The sequence below is a fragment of the Notamacropus eugenii genome, chromosome 5 (assembly GCF_028372415.1).
Source record: "Notamacropus eugenii isolate mMacEug1 chromosome 5, mMacEug1.pri_v2, whole genome shotgun sequence".
In the NCBI taxonomy this organism is placed as follows: Eukaryota; Metazoa; Chordata; class Mammalia; order Diprotodontia; family Macropodidae; genus Notamacropus; species Notamacropus eugenii.
The window spans coordinates 256,973,937-257,000,196 of record NC_092876.1 but is presented as its reverse complement, the minus strand read 5'-3'; the positions used below and the strand labels follow the sequence as shown (position 1 = coordinate 257,000,196).

The window sequence follows — 26,260 nt, the reverse complement described above, 5'->3', positions numbered from 1 at the left end:
AGACCTGATATATAGATTTGGGAGCAATTTGCATAGAGATAATTCATGGAAATAGATACAGTCGATGAGTCTGGGGAGAGAGAAGAGAGCCTAGGACAAAATAGACAGAAAAAGAGCATGTATCAATGATGATCCTGAAAAAGAAACCAAGAAGGAATGGTCAGGCAAATAGGAGGTGAATCAAAAAAGAGTCGTGAAGATGTCACTTCTTTCTGGACCTCAATTTTCTATACTATAAAATGATGAGCATATATTCTTTAGCAATAGAACTAGACCTGGGATTTTATTAGTTATGAAAACTCCCTCTCCCCAAGAAGACTGGTATCTTCTCTGCAACTTACAGTCTTAAAGAGTTGCCTAGAACACTGAGACATGAGTAACTCAAGGTTCCATGGCTACAGGGTGCCAGAGGCCAGATGAAATCCAGGTTTTCACAGCTCTCAGGTCACTTCTCAATCCACTTTACCAGGGCATTGGCAAACTACAGTCATATCCAACTTATTGTGCTTTTGTTGGCCAGGAGCCAAGAATGGCTTTTACATTTTAAAAAATTATTAGCTCCCATAGTTTGCCAATTCCTGGACTACACCATCCTGTCATTCATTAATCAACTCACTAGTAAAGTATTTATTAAGTTCCTACACTATTAGAAACAAAAGTGGTTGTGTTGGGACAGAAAACAGGCCTGAGAACTGGAAAAACCAAAATTTAAGTCAAACCTCTGGCACATACTAGCTGTGTGACCCTAGGCAAGTCATTTAACTTTATGGTGTCTTAGGCAACTCTAAGACTAAATTGCTGAAAAGGTTCAACCAACACTGGCAGAAGTTTCCTCATTCAGTAGTTTCTCATACTAAGGAAATCAGAGGTCCTATCCCTTTATGCAAGGTACCTCTAAGGCCCCTTAAGAGTTTTGAGAGTCTGATGCTTCACTGTGATACATCTCCTACCCTTACTGTAAAGTACTTTTAGGTATTCTGGGGAAGATGATGGTGAGTAAGAAAGGCTTAGCACAAAAGGAGTGTATTATCTATATAGGAGAGCCTAGGACAAAACAAGATACAACTACAGAAAAAGAACACGGATCGATGATGATCTGGAAAAGAGACCAAGAAAGAATGGTCAGACAAACAGGAGGTGAACCAAAAAAGAATAGTGAAGAAGTCCCTTCTTTCTGGACCTTAGCCCCTTGACCTACTCCTGGTTCCCGTATCTCCACATTTCTTTCCTGACCAGCTGTGTAATTTACCAGGTAGCTGTGTGACCCAAAGAAAGGAAAAAAGCGTCAATTATATGCCAGGCACTATGCTAATCATTTTACAAATATTACCTCATCTGATCTTACAACAACCCTGGGAGGCAGACGCTTTTACTATTCCCATTTTACAACTGAGGAAACTGAGGCAGTCTGGGATTAAGTGTCTTGCCCAGGGTCACGTGGCTAGTAAGTATCTAAGGGTGAATTTGAACTCAGGTCACCCTGACTCACTGTACCATCTAACTACCTCTAAAACTTTCATATTCCTCATCTGGACTATCTAGGCTACTTATCCTTCCCCTAGCATGCCTTTTTTCCCATTGCATTTACCTACCTCTATACTTTCAGCTCTATGTATTTCTCTCTCCTAGAAATACCCTTGCCTTCATCACCACTTGTTAAAATCTTATTCTTTTAAAATTCAATTAAAAACACTATCTTCTTGAACTACTTTCTCAGAACATTCCCACTAGAAGCAGGATCATTCATTTTATACTACTCATTATAAGACAAAATAACTAATCCCCTCTTTTCTTTACACTATCCACCTTCCTGCCTCTATGTCAATTATACCTACATCACAGTTCTTCCTAGATTATAAACTTCTGTCTTAGGCAGCTGAGTAGTATAACAGATAGAATGCTGGGCCTGGGATCAAGAAGACCTGAGTTCAAATCGAGCCTTAGATACTTAGTAGTTGTAAGTATCTAAGTGATACGCTGGGAAAGTAACTTCTATTTGCATGAGTTTCCTCATCTATAAATTGAGCATAACCCCACCTACCTGGCAGGGTTGTTTCGAGGATCAAATGAGATAATATTTGTAAAGCATTCAGGGCAGTGACTAACACAAAGTAGGTCCTATATAAATGCTTATTCCCTCCCCTCTATGCATCTTCTACTTTGGTCCAAATCTAAAATTCTTTCTATTCTAACTGCTTCATCTCCAGATCATCATCAATTCACGTAAGTGAAGAAAGAGCTGACAAAGGCAGCATGAATCAGAGAAAAATACTGAAATTTAAATGAGCTCTATAAAAAGAACCATGGCTAAAAAAACCCAAAAAACTTCCCCATAAATCTTGATGTTTAAAACACAACAGGGACAGTTTGGATTCCTGCAGAACACTCTAGAACAATCAAAATAGTCACGATTTTCAAGTAGGATTTCCATTTTCAGTTTCTGATTAATTTTTCTTTCTTAGTTCTGATCATATTATCTCATTTTTCAAAAACTTACAGTAGCTCCCCACTACCTACAGAATAAAACTTAAATGTCTTAATCTGGCTCTTTTATCAATTAACCAATGAGTATTTTTAATAGACAGCTGCTATATGTGAGCATTATGAGCACTGGGCATACAAACAGAAAAGTGAGACAGTCTCTGATCTCAAGGAGTTTAAATTAGATTTCCAAACCCACTACAACTTTATCTGTACATAGTTCTCTAGACAATATAACTTATTCCCTCTTTTCTTTATACTATCCACCTTCCGGCCTCTAGGTCAATTATTTATGCTGGTCTTTTCACTTGGAAAGCTCTTATACGTACATTTTGACTTACTGGCATATTTGCCAACACATTCTCCAATACCATTAATAACAGCTGTGTGACCAATCAACTTCAATACCAGCTGTATGACCTTGGGCAAGGGACTTGAACCTATTGCCTCCGTTTCCTCATGCGTAAAATGGGGGTAATAATGGAACCTACTACCTCCCAAGGCTGTTGAAGATCAATTGAGACAATGATTACAAAGTGCCTGGCACTCCATTATTGTTATATCTCATTACTGTATTAGATGTCTGCCTCCTCTGAATCCCAAATGTACTTTCTTTTACAGTACATCTCCCTTACAAGTAATACACTCATTCTGGGCTAAGACTTTCTTACTCACCATCATCTTTCCCAGAATACCTAAAAGTACCTTACAGTAAGCAGGCCCTTAAAATACTACTTGTTAAAAATTAATTAAGTGTCCTTTGCTATGAGTATTGTTTTCTACCTTTCAAATAACTTAAGAAAGTTGGGGGAGAGGGTAGGATCGGGCTAAATCTCTCGGATACAAATATTAAATCTTTTATGTACTTCAAGATGTTTTTGTTTCACCCACAAACTGAAAGAAGCCAAAATAGGGAAGCACTCAAAACATAATCTCTTTCTCATTGCACTTATCAATACGTATCAGCAATAAGACACGATCGCTGATTTAGACATGGAAGGGTCCCTGGTCGTCATTTAGCCCAAACATCTGAGATAACAGGACAAAAATCCTGGGCACATATCCGAATAAAAAGATCCACTTGCACCGCGGTGGCACTTGGGCCAGAACGCCACACGCCAAAGAACCAGGCGGGCTACAGCGGTGAATTAGGCTTCCTGAGAGGGTGGGATACACTGTAGCTCTCCAGCACGTAGAACTCGCTGGGACAAGAGGGACAATAAGGCAAAATTTCTGCTGCAAACTAAAAAACAAAACAGAGACCTCCGCTCAGTACCCTTCATGCTGCTTTTCCAAGTTCTGCGCATGCACGCCAACATCCTCCCACACTTATCGGATTTCACAGACACATACGTACACACAAACACGCACACACCCACCAACGCGGCCCCGGGATTGCCGCGGCTGCCCGGGGCCTACGGGTGCGGAGCGAGGCCTCACTCTCACTACCAGCCCCCCACGTGCGCGCTTACTCACTTACAGGAGGCGGTAGGAGAGAGGAGGCCAGCACAGACGAGAAAATAAAAATGCCCGTTAGTCACATGATACCTTGGGGGGGGGGCACAGGATACAAACGTGTGGCGCCAAAGCTCCACTTCCTCCCTTTCTCTGGATCTCAGCCTCCACCTGCCCCAGCACCGCCCCCGACCCGGCACTCGGCCGCCGGGTTCCTCTCAGCCCCGAGGGGCGGTGCTGGCCTCCTGAAAGCCCGGGAGCCCAGAGGCGGATGGGAGGACGAGGGGGCTGGCCCCGCCTCCGGGGCGCCCAGGCTGCATCTGATTGGCGGGCCTGTCTGTCAGTCGGAGAGCGCTGGCGTTGCGCTCCTAAGGCTTCCGCAGGCGACGTTGTCGCCTGAGGGAAGAGCAGGGCTCGGGCTCCAGGGAGCCAGCCGCGGACGGGCCGGGACTGGGGTGCTTCGCTGGGTCCCGACCGGCGGGTGCCGTTCACTGCCCCCTCCCCCCGCGTGGTTCCCGTTTTGAGGTGCGTTCTCACGGGCGGGGGTGGGAGGAGGTGGGCTGGGAAGACACGCAGCCCGGGGCGAAGGAGTTCTAGACGTCTCCGCAGCCCCGCCGTCCTCCGTGATGGTCTCGAGCCGCGTCCCCGCCATGCCCCCTGGACACTGAGGGTGTCGCAGGCCGGGAGAGGAAAGGATCCGCCCTGAACTGGGCTACCGTGGGCCTCGCGATCCCTCCCCCGCACCCCAGCTCCTGCTTTCTGCGGGGGTCCATCTTGCGGGGCAGGTTCCTCGAGGCTCCCCGGAGACCCACGTAGACCGAGGCGAGCTTGCAGCCCGGGGAGGGGGGGGGGGTTCGACCCTTGACCTTTAATCTTTCTCCCTGCGTAGCCTTCAGGCTGACCCGACCAATGCGAGAAATGCCCTTCTCTGGCCTCTCGGGAAGGCTTTCTCATCCTCGTAGGGGTGAAGAGTCCGCCTCCAACGTTATTACTGTTTTTTCCTGCAGATTTTACAGGATAGCATTTAGGGACGGCAAGATTTTCCCTAATTGAGTTGCGGGGAATGTCCCTTAGTAGAACTGCCTTTTAGCCTCAGCGGCATCGGAGGCATGCTGCTGACGTCTCCCGTTGGGAGATGACTCTCCTGTGGAGGCTGGATGACCACTGGAATGGGATGTCGAGGTGTCCTGGTCAGAGGTCCCTTCTCACTCAGATCTGCGACTCAGGAAATGGACCAATTTCCCAAAGCACAGGGATAATGGGAAATGACTATGTCAGCCCTGTAGCAGAGGGGTTTTCTTTTTAAATCGACCTTACTCATTCTTTCCGCTCTTGAACTATTCAGACTATTCAGGTTATAAGTGTGGAATGTCTATTAACAGAACTATTCAAGGGATTCCTTTTTCTTATTTTTAAAAACAGGCATCCTGAGAAAGGTGATCATTTATTCCTTCATTTCCCCCCTCCCCTTCTCCCTTTGAGAACAAAAGGACGTGGTTGGGTTGTTTTTGTTTTTTTTTAGCTTACTAAATATTTAGAGGCTGTAAATATTCCTAGGATGCAGGAACTTGTTTTTCAAGTAAATTTGACTTTACCACAGAACCAAGAAACAAATTTTCCCTCCCTGTCGTCTGATTTTTTAGTGAAATTTTCTAAATAGCACTGGTATTTCAAGACATAAACATATTGAAAGGTTCAAATTGCCCACTGTAACTTCCTCTCAACAACACTTTGAGATAGCTATTTTAAAAACATTTTTTTCCATTTGGTATATCAGGAAAATTCATCCACATTTTCTATTCTAATTGTCATATGAGAAATTTTGTGAGGAGGCTTTCAGAAGGATTTGAGTTTGAGGACTTTAGTTTGACAAAGATTCTTTACAGAAATGATCAGCATCTGCATTTGCTAGGTGTTTTCTGCTATTTTCCCTGTTTTGAAACAGCAAAGAGATTAATTGGCAGTAACTTCATTTCTTTCCTAATGTTTCAGTAGGGTTATTTTTAAAGAATCTATTTCTTTTTTTCAGTGATAACAATTTTGTTTCATCTCTTTGCTTTCCTGTAGAGCAAAAATGAATGTTGGAGTTGCTCACAGTGAGGTAAATCCAAATACCAGGGTAATGAACAGTCGTGGTATGTGGCTGACATATGCATTGGGAGTTGGTTTGCTTCATATTGTCTTACTCAGCATTCCCTTCTTCAGTGTTCCTGTTGCTTGGACTTTAACAAATATTATACATAATCTGGTAAGAACTTTGCCTCATTATAAAATATTGTGCAAAATTAAGGGCTTATTATTAGGGATAAAAAATGAAGTTTAAAATAATCAGGAAACTTGAAAAGACTTATTTTATAAATTATATTTTGTAAGCTATTCATATAGAGAATTTAGAATAGTAAAATTTAAGAATAAGCTAGAACATATAGTTCAAAAATCTTTTATAAATTCTCTATAAAAATTAAATTTGGCACATATTTTAACCTGTGTTGCATTACTCTTTCACAAATGAAAGCCTGTTGGCAAATGTTATTTTTCCTGTAATGGTAGTGGATTTTACACTGATCAATTTATACACTGTAACCCATTCCCTCTTACAACCAGTAGCCAGCATATGTATTGTGGCCAACTAGGAGTGGAACACAGTTTGCCAATGCAACTAGGCAAAGTTAACTGGATTTGCATGGGTATCTTGGCCTACAAGACACTTCTAACCTGCCTCCAGCGTAGTGATCCCCAGACTAGCCAATTTATAGATTAAAGTTTACTTCTAAAGATGTTTAAGCCAATTATACACATTTAACCAAATAAAATATTTTAAAATGTTTAAACATCCTAGTCTAAACCAGAGTGTACTCAATTTCTTAAACACAGGAAAACCAGCACTTTTTTTGTGTTGTTCAGTTTGAATCTTCACATCATACACTGCAAATTTCTAGTACTTGTTTTCTTTATATTCAGTATTAAAGCTTACTACTATTAGAGTCATTAATACACATGGAATTAGTTTGGCTTAAAGATAAAATTTAATCAGTACTTATTGAACCTCAACACAATGTACCTCATTCTTCCTTTTGTTCCTTTGGTACCAAAAATCTCTTACTAGAGCTGTAGAGTATACACGTCCTATGTGTTTTTAAGTAATTATGAATTTGTCTTCAAGTAAGGGACGTTGGAAAATAATAGAGTTAATTAATATAAATACTCTTAAAAGTTTACATTAATGAAAGACTGTTATACTTATGTATATAATGTAATCTTCAGGTATAGTTATGTCTTTGTTTAGATTTAGTAAAGGGATTTTGAAAAGTTAAATGCAGCAGAGGGCTTCCAGAAAAAGTACCTGTCACTCATTCTAGGACAGCTTCTGTCTTTTTGCCAGTTTCTTCAAGAACACGCCTACTTGCCACTGTTTATGAGTCATGAAGTTGTTCATTTAGTCTCAGCTGGACATCAAGTCCCTTTGAGTTGCTTAATCAGCATAAGCAAAAAATGGAATATGCTTTTTGAAGGTAAAGGCTGTATTTAGGTTAAGTTTTTTAGCATGTTTTGCTGGCACATGTTTAAAAAAATTTATATAAACAGACATACTAACTTGTCACAAACTGAATTTTTTATTTTCTCCAAATGTAAGTAAAAGAACAGGTAGTTTCTTTGTCATTTAAAGTCCTTTTACCAAAGAATTTGTAAGCAAACCATGTGTCAGACTTGGAGCCAGAAAGTTTTATTCAGTGCCAGCTACTCAGTCAGCTCACCTCTAAAATGGCAATAGGCCGTAAGATTAAACTACCTATATGTAAGAGTTAAGGCTTAAGGGTCCAGGATCAAAAACTCTAAAGCACTATTGTGAACTATAGTTAGATCAACATATTAGATATATAGTGTGAGATCCAGATATCATTTTAAACATAGTAAATCGACTTTTTGCAAAAACTAATTTATAATTACTTTCCCCCCAAACAACCTTGACTACTGAAGTTCATGTAATACTGTGTAATAAATACTGTGTAATAAAACATGTAATACTGTGAAGAGAAAACTGTGACATTATATCAGGCTATTTATTTTTGGTTTAGAGGAGGATATTCCAACTTAGCCCAAAAGAAGTCTCTGTGAAAAGCATTTGAGCCTTTTTGTTTTGTTTTTACCTTGGAAATTTGTACATGCAACTTATTTTTTTAAGAATTAACTCAAGACAATTCCAAAGAACTCATGATAAAAATGCTATCTATCCCCAGAAAAAGAACTAATGGAGTCTGAATGCAGATCAAAGAACACTTTTTCACTTTCTGTTTTTTTGGGGGCGGGGGCGTAATGTCTTTCACAACATGACTAATAAGGTAATATGTATTACATGATTAAATGTGTGTAATCTATAAATTGTTTGCTTTCTCAGGGAAGGGGGAGGTGAGAGAGGGAGAAAAAACATTTGGAACTCAGAATTTGCTAAAAAAATGAATGTAAAAATATCTTTATATGTAACTAGGGAAAAAGAAAAATTTGGCTCAGCATAAAAGTACCATCAGTTCTTCAGATCTGGTACTTTGGTGGAAAGCCAGTGGCTAAAAGTGCATTGCTAACTACCTGCATACCAAATGTGGAAAGAAATTAGAAATTCTATGTATTCCATTATAAGCTTTAATATCTTAGTTGTAGAGTATAAGCTCCATGGACCTTTTGTCTTATATCTTCAGAATGAACCACAGTGCCTGGCATGTAATATGTGCATGATAAATTTTTGTGGATTGATAATGGTTCTACAACAGAAGAGAAAACAGATATTGTGGTGTTTTTTTCTTGGTACTAGTTTTGCCTCACTGATGGTTTATCATCAGATTGACCTTGATCTTCCAATAATAACGAAAGTTTAAAAATTCAGATTGTTAATACACAGACATGCGTACAGACTCTTTGTATTCTTTCAAGCTAACAAACACAAATAGGAAGTTGCTTTTTGGTGATACACCTCCTTTATTTTCTAGGGAATGTATGTATTTTTACATGCTGTAAAAGGAACACCTTTTGAAACTCCTGACCAAGGTAAAGCCAGGCTGCTAACACATTGGGAACAGCTGGACTATGGAGTGCAGTTTACTTCTTCACGGAAGTTCTTCACAATTTCTCCAATAATTCTGTGAGTAGAAACAGCTCAGGGTTTAGGAAAGCTTGGAGAGGGAAGAATTATTCTAATGTTGTTTTTTGAAGTATTGTAGAAATGGGAATATTATGAGAACCTTTGTTGCAGCAGGTGGGTGATGATACTACTCTATAGCAGCCATCACTGAGAGAGCCTCCTAGGAGACTTCAGTGCCAGGCGCTGGACTCGATATGGGGAAAGTATAGGACACATTCTCTTGTTTGAAGAGAGGGGTCGGAACAAATACACACGAATATACAAATACAAGACAATGAGAATATCCCACATCCTGCCTCCCATCAATCTTTCTAAAACGTTTGTTTGCTTTTATCATCCCCTGAGTAGAAGCTAGCAATGTCCTGAGACGACACAAATTCATTTTTTATGAAATAGAATCTGTGTTCTTTAGCTTGACATGTCCACAGTGGACTCCTCTTTTACCTTATCATGCTGTAGCTGCTCTCCACAGAATCTCTCTCCAGCCAAAGTGGTGTACTTGGCATTCTTTCACCATGTTTTCTCTGTTCCTTTTTTTCCATGCCATTCATCCTGTGTGGAATTCAACCAGCATTTTTTTTTTTTTTGAGCACCTATTCAGGGCAGCCTCTTTGGAGTATCCGAGATATAAGACATGGTGTCTGCCCTCAGGAAGCCCCAAATGAGGATGGAGAAGTAGGACATACAATAATTATTCCAGTTTTTTTTTATGTTTACAGAGCACTGTCTCCATTAGAACTCTTTGAGGTATAACAGTATATTATATCCATCTTACAAATGAGGAATCAGCTCAGAGGTGAAATGCTTTGCACATGACCACACAGCTAGTATAGATTAGAGGGAGAATTTGCAATTCAGACCTCTTGATTCCAAGTTTGGTATTCTTTCTAATAGAATCTGCTTTTACATTTCCTCACATATACAAAAAAGTGTACATTTTACTTCATTTCGTTTTACTGCACTTCGAAGATACCATGGTTTTTACAAATTGAAGATTTGTGGCAACCCTGCATTGAGCTAAGTCTGTTGGCACCATTTTTCCAACAGCATACACTCACACTGTGTCTCTGTTTCACATTTTGGTTATTCTTGAAATATTTCAGACTTTTTCATTATTATTTTATCAGTTACAGTGATATGTGATCAGTGAACTGCACTCAGCTGAGATGGCAAACTTAATCGATAAATGTTGAGTGTATTCTAACTATACCATAGACAGCCTGTTCCCTGTTTCTCTCCCTCTTCTTTGACCTCCCTATTCCCCAGGATACAACAATATTGAAATTAGGCTAGTTAATAATCCTACAATGGCTTTTTAAGTGTTAAAGGAAGAATCAGTGATGTGGCAAGCTTTATTGTTGTCTTATTTTAAGAAATTGCCACAGGTAATTCAACCTTCAGCAATCACTGCCCTGTTCAGTAAGCAGCCATCAACATTGAGGCAAAAACGATAGATGAAGGCTCAGGTGATGGTTAGCCTTTTTAGCAGTAAAGTTTTTTTAATTAAAGTATGTACTATGCCTTCTACATCCAGAGAAAGAACTATGGAATTGGATCGCAGAATGACGCAAACTATATCTTCTCTTGTGTTGTTTTGTTTTTTCATGATTTCTCCCATTCATTTTAATTCTTCTATGCAACATGACTAAGGTGAAAATGCATTTAATAATAATGTATATGTAGAACCTATATAAGATTGCACACCGTCTTGGAGGAAGAGGGAGGGAGAAAATCTAAGATATATGGAAGTGATTGTAGAAAACTGAAAACATAAAATTTTAAAAAAGAGGCAAAAAAATTAAAGTATGTACTTTTGGGGGGACATACTACTACTGCACACTTAATAGACTACAGTATAGTGTAAACAACTTTTATGTGCACTGGGAAACCAAAATATTCACATGGCTCACTTTATTGAAGTATTCACTTTATTGTGCTATTTATTGTGGTGGTCTGGAACTGAACCCAAAATACCTCAGAGATATGCCTGTACAAGTGTATGAGTAGTACAAAGAAAACTTAGGAGGACTCAGAGAAAGGAGAGAATGAGTTCCTTTCCACATATGTAAAATATACGCTTCCTTGCTTTTGCTAATCACATAGGTGGTATATAGTAGGTTGAACTTTGGATTCTTGCTTTACGCTGGGCAAGTTGCTTAGCCTCCCTATGCCTCAGTTTCTTTATCTGTAAAATGAGAGGATTGGACTCTGCCTTCTAAGGTCCCTGACAGTGCTAAAGCTATGATCCTAGCAGCTCAGCATTATTATTACACCTGCCTATATCATTCAACAGTGTACACTGGCTTTTTCATTAGTAGAGATTTTTGATACCATGAGTTTGGTTTTCCTCTTCTTGAGTCTTTGCTACCTTGTGGCTTTTATATTGTATTTTTTTCCCCCAACTTGATTCTTAATCCCTTAAAACCATACCTTTTTATGTCCTCTTGCACTTCTGTTATACCATATGGACAAAATGCCTAATAATTAATAGGCTCTCAATAAACATTAATGATAATATTACCAAGTGGTGTGGTCTGTGTTGCCTTTAAGTATGAAATTAGAAGAAGAAAGATAATTGTGAGCCAGATGAGTTGAGGGCAAGGCTTCATTTAGGTGATAGGACTTGAACTTGGACCTGAAAAATGATTGAGACTTGAAAACCAGACAGGAATGCTTCACAGCTCCTTTTCTACCTACTGTATTTCATAGTGATTTGTGCAAAAAGAAAATTGTCACTTTTAATTTTCTCCAGTATTTTTCCCTCAAGGAAATAATGCACGTACTAATAAGGCTAGTACTGTGTACTTCTTTTCTAATAACATACAAAACCTCAATATTTTTAGAAATGTATTTGTGCTACCAGGGCTAATTAAAATCTCTTGTGAATCTTCTAATGTTATTATTATTACTGTGCTTTATATTCTCCGAAGTGTTTCTTCCACTTTTCTAGATGAAGAAATTTTGAGGCTCAGGGCAATTGAGACTTGCCTAGGGTGTAACAGCTAATTGGTGGCAGAATCTAAGGTTTTTGATTCCCAGTCCATTGCCTTTTCTATCCTACCATACTGCTTTCCATGTGAGGCAGTAGGATTTTCCCATTTTTTTTACATGGAACCAGGATTTTTACTTTTTCTCAAGAGGTCTTATGAAATTTTTATTTTATTTTTAACTACTTTAAGTTTTAAGCTATAAGCTGGCTAACACCTTTCAAAAGTATGATATGAAATGACAGAATGTTAGAGCTCCAAAAAGATAAATGTCTCCTTATGTAGAAGATTATTATGTACGCAGAAGTACTGATAGGACATAAAAATAGTATTCTGTTTTGTATAGCAAGAAAGAAGGGTAAGAGGAAAAAACAAAAATAATGGTCTTCTGGTATGGGAAAGTATTAAATGAAAATGAGTTTAAATTGCAGAATTTGCAGTGGAGTACTGGTAAAGGTTTAACAGCTAGCTCTCTAGGAAAATTGTGTACTTAAGATATTACAAATAGTATGGATATACCTATGTAAGGTATTACAGATTGTACTAATATAAAGGATGTGTAGTATCCAACTTTAATAAAATATACAAAACTATTATAAATTCTGTATAGTCAATTGATTCCTGAATACATTCATAAATTATTGCCAAACTCTTATCCATAGCCAATCTAAGATTGTAGTTTAACCATGATTTAACTTAAGGATTTGTATTCCAATCCATTCTTTTCCTAATGGATTTATTGTCATTAAATAAATGTGGTCCCCTAATAAACTATTTCTCACCCTCATATAAATTATATTTATTAATCCGAAACCTCTTTCAGCTTAAGCACTTCTGATTTCAAGTGTTATGTGTATCTTTTTTAGCTTTTTGTATAGTTACAGGAATTAGAACGGTATTTGATTCTACATTATTATTTACAAAATCTCAAAAACTGTTTAAATCAATTTCATGTTATAAATTTTCATTTAAATGATACCGTTTTTTTTAAATAAATGCCTGTTCTCAAGGTGAAGTTAGTTCTCCATAAGGCCAACTAGATGACTCTAATCAAAATGCTTTTATTGTTCCTCTCTGATAAAATATGTAAGTTCATGTGTTGAATTACATTTTTCAGTAACTTCATGAGGAAGAGCGTTAAAATTATTTTTATTAAATGGATTGTCTTTAAACTTATCTGACTTAATCAGATATTTAACTGGAGATTAATGCTTTCCAATACCAGAAGTTTTCCAAAGCTCTTATGAGAGTGTTTAATTTTTATACTTTCTGAATGTTAATTGATCTTAACTGCAATGCAGTTAAGAGTAATGAAAATTCTTTAAGACTGTCAATCATTAAAGCAAGATCTTACAAGAAGTTAACATTAGTCTTTTTACCAAACCAGAATAAGAACAAAAAATATACACATGTAACCTTCAAAGATTCATTATCCAGCAGTATCAGCTTGTAAACCACATACTATTCATCTCTAGTACTAGTACTCAACCAATTTTAATAATTTAAATTTCAAGTTCTTTAACTATAGTTGCTAACTTGGTCTGATTTTTTTTATTAGATCTGTGATAAGTAAAATAAATTTTATCCAGAAATATTTTAAAATGATTAATTTGTTTTGTTTCAGATATTGAATCAAGTGATAAGTACCTTTGATTTAAACAGCGCAAATTATAAATTTTAGGAAAATTTTCTAACAACTTTATAGCTGTTCTAGACTTTCTTAACACCAGAACTAAATGCAAGTTTAAATTTGCTTTTAAATATTTATTATTGAAGACACAATTATTTAATGTGTAGACAGTAATATTATTGAAAACAAACTCTGCTGTGGTTGACAAGTTATCTTAAAGCAACAAATTAAAGCAACCACCTTTCTAGGAGCTGACTGAACGTGCACTGGAAATAAATCACCGTGGTGCTTTTCTTAGAAATTGTAGATGCTTTATCAATCATGATACAGATTTTTGGCATTCTCTTCTATAATATTCTTAAATATCTTTACCTCAGTTAATTTTGTGATGTGTTCTGTTATTCTTGTTGCATTGTATCGTGTGTAATTGCTCATCGATTGTTTACTTTCTTTCATCCAGATATTTCTAAAAAATATTGTGGATAGCAAACTCTTGTTTAGGTATTGTTATGTACCTGGATACTTACATTCAAGACTAGCTCATAAGGCAGAATTTAAGAATGAGGGCAGTGAGTTAGAGAGAATAGTGTTAACAATACATTTTGTGTTTATCCTCCTGAATAGATTAGAAATTATCTGTCCACACAAGAAACTACATTCCTAGTTATAATCACAAGGGGACAGAACATTTTATTCTCATCCTTTTTTCTCAGAATATTTTTTGCAGCCAGTTAGGCTTCATTCTAACATATGTGTCTACTAGTAGGTGGTGTTAACAGAATTTTTTTTTTTAATTTCACAAAAAAACAAGATTTGTCTTTGAATCCAAATGTTTAGATTTAAGCAAAACAACTGGAATTTACAAGTATCTTTCATTTTTCCTGTTTAACTGGTTATAAACTTATTTGACTATGGTACCAGACCTCAGATGGTAACATCCAAAAGACAATGTTTTTTGTTGTCTTTTAAGACACTGTAAACATTCATTAACATAACTTCGGTCAACATAAAATGTTCATGTCTTTGTAACCACTGAATATATTACATCCAGAAGCTAAATTTTTCATCTAAATCATCAAAACTTTGCTAATGTATTATTTACTGTTTTCCTCTTTTGTTTTAGAAAAGCAACTGCACTTAACTTGCACTTAACTGCTTTTAAAAACTTTATCTCAGTGAACTTTCCTCTATTTTGCATGTTAAAAAACTTGTGAACAACTTTGAAAAAAAAAACCTTTACCTGGTTTTGTTTCCACAGATATTTTCTGGCAAGTTTCTACACCAAGTATGATCCTACACATTTCATCTTAAACACAGCTTCTCTCCTGAGTGTGCTAATTCCCAAAATGCCACAACTGCACGGTGTTCGGATCTTTGGTATTAATAAGTACTAAACTCAAAATGTGAAACAACCATTCTGACCAAAACTTTGTGGCTACTGCTTTTTCTGTGAGAAAGGAATAGGTAGCATGCTATGCCGTTTACATTGTAATGTGCAATGGGAAGTTTTTACATTCGAGGTCTAATACTTATTTGTATGCTATTTGGAAAAGCAGATTTTTAAGAAATGCCTCTTAAGTATTTAACATGTCTGCTAAGTTTCTGCAGAAGTTTTCCAGGAGAGCCGGGCAGGCCCCTGCTCACAAATGATTGACAGTACAGTGAGAACCAAAAAGCTCTGCACGTTGACACATAGGAGTCTTGAGAATAGGAGTAGCTTAGTTTAATGAAAGGGTACTACATAGGAAGAGTTATCCAGTTGGTCAGTTAAGTTGAAGTACATTTACATATGGAGTAGAATCATCCTTTACAAAGGTCAGATGTCCTATTCCTGAGACAGCCAGCTCTTTTTTGCTTTACAAATGCACTCTTTGTTTTTGCTGGTTTATTATTGTCTTATGTCTAAACCTAGTCAGTTCTGAATGTATCAGGAGACAGATGTGTCCTGGTGATGTATTTTCAAGCCTCATTAATAGGTGTCAGTGTGGCTTCCTACAGTTTTCTAGTGAGTCTTCAGACAATTTTGAGCAAAGTTCTGCTGGGGTTTTTTGTTTTTTAAAGGGCTGCTAATCATTTTTGGAAAAACTGATTTGATTCCAGGCAGTCTCAAGCATAATATATAATTCTCTGATTATCTAGTTGAACCATTTAATGGTTAAAATCTCTTATCTAGAGGAGAGTTAAATACTAGATAGACAGCTATAAATATAAGGAAATGAGTTATCTAGTAAAAAGTTAACTTCCTTCAGCCATGGTACAAAGTAAGCTACTAAACACTGGGTCTCTTTTTTTGTAGCTTTGCAGTAAAGGAGTATACTTTCCCTTTACAGTTCCTTTTCCCCATCTCCACTTTACCTATTAACTGTACTTTCAAGATGGGTATCAAATTAAGTGTTGAAAGAAGTGAACTTAAAGTTATCATTTTAAGTCCATTATTAGATAGTTCTTTGAATTAGAAGAGTTTGTAGTTTCTGGCCCTAATTAATACACGTAATTCCTTGAGGTTTCCTTAAAACTTTTTGTTAATGATAATTAGCTATTGCAAACATCAGAAAATAAATTATTGAAAAATTGAACATTCCAAAATTCAATGATTTATGGGAAGTAAACTAAACTTAATTATATAAAGTAGTTTTCAGACTACTTAAAAATCAGTTTATCCTAATAAAGCCATACTATCTTCAAACTATCTCTTTTAGGGAGATCATTGTTTTGCATTGATAGTCTTGAGTATGGAAATCAAGTGTGCAACTGACTTTGTATGTTTTTGTCTTTTTCCCACATTTTGAAACACTAAGAAAAATGGGTATTTTACTTTAATAAATGGATTTTTTTTAAAAAATGTATGTAAGATTATTCCAACAGATGTAAAAGTTGTCAACTTTTCCTAAAATAACCCTTATGATGGTCTTTCCTAGTTTATTTTAAATCAGTTTTATGACTTTGATTCACATAATTAAAATCAGATTCATTCTTCCTTTACTTAGGGAATTTCTTTCAAAAAGCAGCTTGGGAAATCTCATTACCTGCCATCCGTCATAGCCTTTGTGTTCCATACAACCAAGATATAGTATCTGGCACTAAAGACAAGTTTTCTTGGCTTCTTTTCATATCATAGTTTTACAATTTTTTAAATGTTGCCTTTGATACAAACTTCTGCAAATTTTTATATTCCAGAAAAGCAGATAAAAAAAGTATATCTATTTTGAACATGGTCTAAAACAGCTGAGATTTTTGTTGTTTTTAACATTTTTAGTCTTACAGCTGCTACCAAATGTAGGCTGGGATAGGTGTTGACATATCCGTGTTAGCAGGAGCCCTGAGACAACTATCTGTGACAAGGATAAAATTCCTTCTTTTCCCCCTTCTACTATTAGCCTGTTCTATCATTTCTCCCCCCTCCCCACCTCTACATTAATCAGTCTTCACTGCTTATCCCTGTGGTTACTTAAGTCATTCCTGTGTATGGTAAACTACATATATTATCCAACTCCAGTTCTCAGGGTAGTTGCTATGTATGTCCACAATAATTCTTCAAAATAACAATCTTCTGCTGTAACTTTTTTCCACATCAGCTGGACCATCTCTTTACTTTTGTCCTCTTAAAAGTACACCACTGATCTCTGAGTGTCCAAGCCAGTCATGGAATAGCTGGTCTCAAAACCTTAGCCATCGTAAGCTGTAAACCAATTGCCTCCTTCCCCTTTGTTTCTCTTATTCCTCCATATCCCTTTTCTCATTACAGTTCTTGATTTGAGAGGTTTGACTGACACATTAGCTGTGTGACCAATGACACGTGGAAATATTCATCTTTCTGACCTCGTGTTTACTCATCTGTAAAATGGAGATGATGAACATTTGCATTATCTAGCCTACAGAGTTGTGGACAGAGTGCTTTATTAACTTTTTTTGTCCCTTTCCTAGGAGATAAGACTCTTGATACTCATGACCTTTATGGAAACTACTGACAGTTTGTCAGGAAATGGTATAGAGTGGAAAAGGCATACGCCTGGAATTAGGATTCTATCTATATTTGAACTTTAGTTATTAACTAGCTTTCTGACCTTGGATGAAGCTCTTAATTAAATTTCTATGGATTGTATCATCTATGAAATGCAGATATTAAACTAGGCCCTTTCTCATTCTTAATGTGCATCTGTATTTGAATGCAGGTTCTGCCACTTACACAGTGTGTGTCCATGGGCAAGTCACTTATAGCTTTTTTGGGCCCCAGTTTTTCATGGGTAAAATGTAAAAACTGAAATTCATATTTTCCTTATGGAATTTTTTGAAGCTCAAATGAGATAATGGACAGAAGTGTTATTATGAAAAGATCTGTTGTTTGAAAATGTGCTTTTTATACATTGGTTAAAGTAGTTTTCCACAAGCATTTCATTTCTGGAAATAGCATTCACGAACAATGAATGGTCAAATGAAATAGCAAAAGATCAATAATGGATTGGGTGTCTGTTGATGAACTGTAGACAAGACGACAATTTTAGATGTCTGTCCATCTGCAAATGAGGGGGAGTAGCAGCAATATTACACATCATTTTAAATTATCTAAAACTGTACCATATTGGGTCATAATAAAGGTTTTTTTTCAGCTGTACAACAATAGTTAATGAAATGTCGCATAGTATATCTCTTATTTCACTCTCAAAGTTTAGGAATGTGCCTTGTTATGGGTCTGTTATTAACTATTTACAAACCAATTTTGGATATGGATCTACTTTGTCATAACACTTTATTTTTTTAATCTTATTAATATTTTTATTCCAATTACACATAAAAACAATTTTAACATTCTTCCCCCCCCCAAATTTTGAGTTTCATATTCTCTTTCCCTCCCTTCCCCACCTCATTGAGAAGGCATGCAGTTTAACATAGATCATACATGTACAGTCATGCAAAATACATTTCCATGTAAGTCAGTCTGTGAAAGAAAACACAAGTACACACACACACACACACACACAAAAGAAAATAAAGGAAAAGTATCTCTGATCTGCATTCAGCCTCTACCAGTTCTTTCTCTGGAGATGGACAACATAAGTCCTACAGAATTGTCTTGGATCATTATTGCTGTTACCGTTCCCTGGTTCTGCTCATTTCATTGTATCAGTTCATTTGAGTCTTTTAATGTTTTTCTGAGAGCATCTTGCTCATCATTTCTTAAAGTACAATAATATTCCATCAAAATATATACAACAGTTTGTTCAACCATCCCCTCAATTTCCAATTCTTTGCCACCACAAAAAGTTGCTATAAATATTTTTGTACATATGGGTCCTTTTTTATCTCTGGGATATAGACTTAGTAGTGGTATTATTCAGTTAAAAGGTATGTATGGTTTTATAGCCCTTCGGGCATAGTTCTAAATTGCTTTCCAGAATGGTTGCCAAGAGTGTTTTAATTTTCCCACATCACCAACATTTGTCATTTTCCTCGTGTCATATGAGGCAGTAGCTCAGAGTTGTTATAATTTGCATTTCTCAGTAGTGATTTAGAATTTTTTTTATGACTATGGACAACTTTGATTACTTTATCTGAAAATTACTTATTTATATCCTTTGACCATTTGTCAATTGAGTGGGTCTTATTTCTATAAATTTGTTTTCTATATGCTTGAAAAAATATTTTTATCAGAGAATCACTGTAAAAGAACTTTCACAGCAATGATTACCAACTACGTATTTCCCTCCATACTATGTTCCCCCTTTATCCTGTCCATTCTCAAGTGTTTTGCTTCTTTTACTTTCCCCAGACTGCCCTCCCTTCTATCAGTGGGCACACATACACACACATCCTTCTCCTATCCCCTTCCCTTCCTACTTTCCTGTATGGTTAAGATAGATTTCTACATCTGAGTGTGTACATTCCCTCTTTAAGCCAATTCTGATGAGAGTGAGATTCATGTATTCCCCTCCCCATTTCCCCCTCCACTGAAAAGTCTCTTTTATGTCAAGTATTTTATCCCATTCTACCTCTTCCTTTTCCCCTTCTCCCAGTACATTTTTTTCTAATCTCTTAATTTTATTTAAGGTAAGCATACCTTCACATTCAACTCACACATCTGCTTTCTATGTACACTCTTAACTGCCCTAATAATGAGAAAGTTTTTAGGAGTTATGAATATCTTTTTCCCATGTAGGAATATAAACAGTTTAACCATATTGAATTCCTTATGATTTCTCTTTCCCTGTTTACCTTTTTATGCTTCTTTTGCATCTTGTATTTGAAAGTCAAATTTTCTATTCAGCACTGGTCTTTTCATCAGGAATGCTTAAAAGTCCTCCATCTCATTGAATGTCCATTTTTTTCCCTTGAAGAATTATACTAAGTTGTGCTGGGTAGGTGATTCTTCCTAGCTCTTTGGCCTTCTGGAATATCATAGTCCAAACCCTCTAATCCTTTAATGTAAAAGCTACTAAATCTTGTGTTACCCTGATTATGACTCTACAATATTTTAACTGTTTCTTTTTGGCTACATTTGCAAAATTTTATCTGGGAAGTCTGGAATTTGGCTATAATATTCCTGGGAGTTTTCATTTTGGGATTTCTTTCAAGAGGTGACTGGTGTATTCTTTCAATTTCTGTTTTACCCTCTGGTTCTAGAATATTAGGGCAGTTTTCCTTGAAAAGTTATTTAAAGATGATATCTAGGCTCTTTTTTTTGATCATGACTTTAGGTAGTTCAGTATTTTTTTTTTTTGATAGTTCAATAATTCTTAAATTGTCTCCCCTGGGTATATTTTCCAGGTCAGTTGTTTTTCCGAGATATTTAATATTTTCTTGTATTTTTTTCATTCTTTTGATTTTGTTTGCTTGTTTCTTGATGTCTCATAAAGTGATTGGCTTCCAACTGCCCAATTCTGATTTTTAAGGAATCATTTTCTTCAGTGAGTTTCTGTACCTCTTTTTCCAGCTGGCCAATTCTGCTTTCTAAGGAATTCTTGTCTTCGTTGAATTTTTGTACCTCTTTCACCATCTGACCTATTTTATTTTTTAAGATGTTATTTTCTTCAGTATTTCTTTGTGCCTCTTTCATCAAGCTGTTGATTCTTCTTTCATGATTTTCTTGCATCACTCTCATTTCTCTTCCCAATTTTTCTTCTACCTCTCTTAGTTGATTTTTAAAATCCTTTTTGAGCTCTTCCATGGCCTGATACCAATTCGTATTTGTTTTGGAGGCGTTGGACGCAGGTGTTTTGATCTTCTTTGTCACCATGGTAACTTTCTCTAGTCAGAATTTCTTTCTGGTGTTTTCTTATTTTCCAGCCTATTTCTTGATTTTAACTTTTTTTCTAAAGTGGGGCTTTCTTCCCAGGTGGGGAGGGCACTGTCTCAAGCTTCACAGTTTTTCTGCAGCTATTTTCAGAGGTAACTCTGGGGACCTATAAGTTTTTGGCTTTTCCGAGGTAGTATGATCTAGGGGAAGATGTGTTTACTACTCAATGTTGATGCAGATAGTACTCTTGCGGGAGGTGGTAGATAGGACTAGATAGCTTCTAAAGGGCATTCCAACGTTGTTTCTGTGAATTGCAGACAGAAAAGTATTAAAGTAGATAACTGCAAAATAGTGTCAAGAATCTGAAATCAAAATGTTAAAAAAATCATTTAATCCAGTCCCTTCATTTTACAGATGAAGAAACTAAGAACCAGAGAAGTTAAGTATTTAAGATGGGGGGGGTTAGGGTCAGAGAGAGGATTAAGTATCTTTTCATTAACAATTGCACCAAATTTGAAATATCTAGTGAGCCTAATGTCTAGTTTTGATCTGCCAGAGTAGTAAAAAAAAAATAATAAAGCAACCAGTCTGCAATGTTGATGCCATTCACAATGAAGCAATGCAAAAGGAGATTATAAGATGTCCTGTCAGGTAACATCCTCCAGAATTCTGGAGAAATTCTCTAGATTCACATATAACCCAGCACCTAGCATGAAAACATACTGAAACCTACTTGTGCCTACTGCAGTGGTAGGCGCCATGTACTTTAGAAAAAACCATTGCCCATAGGCCTTTTTTTAATATGGTATTTACAGAACTGGGAGGAAGTTAAGTTTTAAGGAGACTTAATCTGTTCGAAATAAACTGAAGTAATGATAAGCAGTGAAAGCTAGTTGGGCAGATAAACCTGCGTACAACTGGAATAAAGGACTGAGAGTCAAAGTGAAAAAACATCAGGGTTAAAGATTTTGGCATGAAATTATTTTGATGAGATGAAAAACTAGTAACATTGATTTCTTGAAAGAACAGGACTAAGGGTAGAATTGAAGGACTAGCAAGGCCAGTACAGTGCAGAAAAGAGGAAGGGGGGTGGGAAGCCAGAGTGCCACAGGGAGAGGGCAGAGGCGCATGCGCGAGCCAGAGGCACAGAGAGAGAGAAATGGCGAGGGGGAGAGAAGGGGAAAGGGGGCGGGGATACAGCCCAGAGGAAGAGGGCAGAGATGCGTGAGCCACAGGCAGAGAGAAATGGGGAGCGGGGAAAGAAGGGGAAGGTGGGGGGAAGAGACCAGAGTGCCACAGGGAGAGGGCAGAGGCGCATGCGCGAGCCAGAGGCAGAGCGAGCGAGAGAGAAAGAAAGAAATGAGGAGGGGGAGAGAAGGGTAAAGGGCGGGGGGGATAGAGCCCAGAGATGCTGTGAGCCAGAGGCAGAGAGAGAGAGAGAAATGGGGAGTGCGGAGAGAAGGGGAAAAGGGGGGAACAGGGGGCAGAGGCACATAAGCGTGCACCAGAGACACAGAAATGGGGAGAGGAGAAAGGAGCGGGGATAGAGCCTAGAGGAAGAAGGCAGCGGCGCGCATGCGCAAAGCAGAGAGAAAAATGGTGAGCAAGGAGAAGAGAAAAAGCCCAGAGCGCCAGAGGGAGAGGAGGTTGTTAGTATCAAATGCTAATTAAAAGTCACAGGTTGAGAATTGAGAGGGCCGGAATTTGGTCATTAGGTAGTGACTGGGGGCCTTTGTCTTCACAGATCATCTTGCGGTGACTGGTAGTTTCAGTAGGTTGGGTGTGGTAAGGGTAGAAATAAAGGCAATGATACCTCAGTAAGCGCTCCAACAAAGCGACAATACAAAGGACACATCTAAAAGGCAAATCTTTAGAAAAAAGGCTTGTTCATCCCTCAGAAGGGAGAAGCCTGAAAACTAAGAGTAAGAAGTCTAAAACAGTCCAAAGAAACCTGAGAGCAAAGGGGAAGAAATGGGTTCAGCAACACAAATAAGGGATGCAACCTCTTCCCTGGGGCAATAGGGCAAAAAAAACCAAACCCAAAGATAGACGTGAGACATATTAAAGTTTAGTCTACATGGCTTTTCCCATTTCTTTTTAGAACATCAACAAAAGGGATGAAGAGACCCTGGTTTTGTAAAGTGTTGGTCAATTTCATCTCTCGGGGCAGCCCCTCCCCATCCCCCATCGAGATGGGGGGCCCCACCCATCGGCCCACACGCCCCCCCCCCCCCACTTACCCAGGGACAGGAGGCACCTCTTTCCCGGCTTGTCTAAGAAACGAGGAGGTCTCTGCTTCGATCCCACCACATTTCCCTGGGAGAAAAAATTCGAAAGGGTCAACAGCCGCCCCCTGAAACGGAGCAGCCGCCTGCTCCGGCTTCCGTTCTGCTCCCAGACTGCAGCTTCGGAGGCCGATCTGTTCACGTGACCTTCCCTGCGGCTGGTTACATCATCTCCCTGCGCCGCGTGCCCGTCCGAAGCCTTTCTGCTCGCCCCCGCGCACGGGCTGCGGGACCTGTAGTTCTTTTCAGAAAAGGGTTGCTGTTAGCGGGGGAAGGAGGAGCCCAAGGAGACGCCTCCCACGGTCTTTCTGGGAAGAAAGTAAGTGGAGCCGACTGTCGCCCCCTGCGACTTCAGGCTCCTTGGTCTCCCCAAAGGTCAGTGCCTGGCCACCGTTACTCGAGCGAAAGTTATTCCTGTACTTGCAGACCTAGGCTCCTCTGGCACGTGACCGCGTGGGGCAGGGGGTGGGGGCTGGGGCTGTGAGCTCCCGGTGCTGGGGGCTGTCCCCATCTCTCACCTGCCACCCAAAGTCAAGGAAAAATTGCCACGGCCTCGGTCTCCGAAGCCCACGCTCGTTGAGTCCTGACGAGATCCCTGTTCTCCCCATGACTGATGATGCTTTTTAGAGTAAGCAGTAGGGTTTTCCAAAGGAAAATCCCGTGTGTAGTATGAATTAAAAAATCTGTTTTGTATTTGAGCGAGTGCCCAAGGTGTCAGGCGTGCCGTCAACTTTAAAGTGTCTCAGATTCCTTACGTCTTGTCATTTTAATTTTCCTTAAGCACAGATCTGATCGTGTCACTCTCTTCTAAATAAACTCGTAGCACCTCCCTGTTGCCTCGAGGGTATACAAGGAACTCCTCTCTTTGCCTTTCAAGGCCCTTCAGAATCTGAACCCTGTTTTTCCAGCCACATTGTGCATTACTCCCGCAAATGTACTCTAATCCAACCAAACTAACCATCTCTGTTCCTCCCACATGGCACCCTCATCTCCAGAGCTTTGCACTGGATATCCACCATTCCTGGAATGCATTCCCTTCTCACTTCTGCTGTATAGAATGCATTAATTTAAAAAAAAATAACTTTCTTTCATAAATACCACCTTCATGAATCCATTCCTTATTCTTGTAACAATTATTGCCCCTCCCCAACTACCTTGCATTTATTTTCTATATGCCTCTATGTATGCATATTGTTTTCCATGATTTCTTCTTTAACCCAATCCTTCTTTAGAATTAGATTATTTAGTTTCCAATTGATTTTTGGTTTCTCTTTCCATGGCCTTTTATTACATGTAATTTTTAATGCATTATGATCTGAAAAGGATGCATTGATTATCTCTACCTTTCTGCACTGGATTGTGAGATTTTTATGTCCTAGTACATGGTCAATTTTTGTAAATGTTCCATGTACCGCTGAGAAAAAGGTATATTCCTTTCTATTCCCATTTAATTTTCTCCAAAGATCTATCATATCTACCTTATCCAGAGTTTTATTTACCTCCTTAACCTCTTTCTTGTTTATTTTGAGGTTGGATTTATCTAGTTCAGAGAGGGGGAGGTTGAGGTCCCCCACTAGTATAGTTTTGCTATCAATTTCTTCCTTCAACTCCCCCAACCTCTCCTCTAAGAATCTGGATGCTATACCACTTGGAGCATACATGTTTAGTAATGATATTGCTTCATTGTCTATGGTGCCTTTTAGTAGGATATAGTTTCCATCCTTATCCCTTTTGATTAGATCTATTTCTGCTTTTGCTTTGTCTGAGATTAGGATTGCTACTCCTGCCTTTCTTACATGAGCTGAGGCACAATATATTCTGCTCCATCCTTTGACCTTTATCCTATGTGTATCCCCCCGTTTCAAATGTGTTTCTTGTAAGCAGCATATTGTTGGATTATGGCTTTTAATCCATTCTGCTATCCGTCTCCGTTTTATGGGAGAGTTCATCCCATTCACATTCACAGTTATGATTACAATCTGTGTATTTCCCTCCACCCTCTTTCCCACCATTTGTGCTTTTAACTCTCCCGTCTCCCTTCCCCTCCTCAATAGTATTCACTTTTCTCCCCCTCCTCCTGCAGCCTTCCCCTCCTTCTTTTAGCCCCCCTCCCTTTTAGTCCCCTTTACTCTTATTGCTTCTTTCCTCCCTTTTAGCCACCCTCCCCTTTCTTCCCCCTTCCCCTCCTACTACCTATAGAGCTAGTTAGGATTATCTACTTAAGATTATTGTTCCCTCCTTTGAACAAATCAGATGAGAGTACCTCTCAAACAATGCTCATCTCCCTCCCCTCCTTCCCTCTACTATAGTTTTGTACTTCTTCCTGTGATATAATTTGCCATTTTCTGCTTCCCCCTTTCCACACCTCCTATTACATTCCCTTCTCATACTTAAATCATATTTTTGACATGACATCATTTACTTTATGCCCGTTCCCTCTACATATATCCCTTTTATCATAATAGCTGCACAGTTCTCAAGATTAACAGGTATCATCTTCCCTTATAGGGAGGTAAACAGATTGCCCTAATTGAGTTGCAAGTTTTTGTTTTTGTTTTTTCCCCTCTGTTTACCTTTTTATGATTCTCTGGAGACCTGCATTTGAAGATCAAATTGTCTATTGAGTTCTGGTGTTTTGGTCAGGAAGCTCTGGAAATCCCTTATTTCGTTGAATGACTTTCTCCTTGCCTGAAATGTTATGCTGAACTTTGCTGGGTAGTTGATCCTTGGTTGGAGTCCCAACTCCTTTGCCTTACGGAATATTGGGTTCCAATTCTTTCGATCTTTTAATGTAGAAGCTGCAAGGTCCTGTGTGATCCTGACTGTGTGACCTTGATATTTAAATTGTTTCTTTCTGGCTGCTTGTAGTATTTTCTCCTTCACTTGATAGCTCTGGAATTTGGCAACTATATTTCTTGGGGTTTTGAGTTTGGGATCCCTTTCCGGTGGGGAACGGTGGATTCTTTCGATGACTATTTTGCCCTCTGAGTCTAGTACTTCTGGGCAGTTTTCCTTGATGATTTCCTGGAAGATATTGTCCAGACTCTTTTCTTCATC

General features: G+C 38.3%; 2 protein-coding genes and 1 long non-coding RNA gene across 15 annotated transcripts in view; 1 reads left to right on the top strand and 2 right to left on the bottom strand.

Moving 5' to 3' along the window:
• Positions 1–4,191, bottom strand: part of PMS1 (PMS1 homolog 1, mismatch repair system component) — a 121,413-nt gene extending 117,222 nt beyond the window's left edge. The window contains exon 1 of one of the 4 annotated variants that reach the window (XM_072612636.1): positions 3,962–4,191. The gene's annotated coding sequence lies outside the window, so the exon portion shown is untranslated. Of the gene's footprint in view, positions 1–3,957 lie in introns of all 4 variants that reach the window. The other 3 variants (XM_072612639.1, XM_072612638.1, XM_072612637.1) reach the window with 3 other exon arrangements.
• A 68-nt stretch (positions 4,192–4,259) lies between these two features.
• LOC140505993 (ORM1-like protein 1) overlaps positions 4,260–26,260 on the top strand; it is a 52,934-nt gene continuing 30,933 nt past the window's right edge. For 3 of the 10 annotated variants that reach the window (XR_011967727.1, XM_072612651.1, XM_072612652.1), the window contains exons 1-3: positions 4,274–4,461; positions 6,004–6,184; positions 8,919–9,070. Coding sequence is in view for 3 of the 10 variants with exons in the window: in XM_072612651.1 (XP_072468752.1) it covers positions 6,011–6,184; positions 8,919–9,070 (326 nt within the window). In the remaining 7 variants the exon portion in view is untranslated. Of the gene's footprint in view, positions 4,462–6,003; positions 6,185–8,918; positions 9,071–14,945; positions 16,530–23,435; positions 23,579–26,260 lie in introns of those variants that run through there. The other 7 variants (XM_072612658.1, XM_072612656.1, XM_072612659.1 and 4 more) reach the window with 6 other exon arrangements.
• On the bottom strand, positions 18,418–23,297 carry LOC140505994 (uncharacterized). Its single transcript, XR_011967728.1, has 2 exons — positions 23,159–23,297; positions 18,418–21,222 (listed from the first exon to the last, which is right to left on the bottom strand). It is a non-coding gene; the product is annotated as an uncharacterized lncRNA (long non-coding RNA).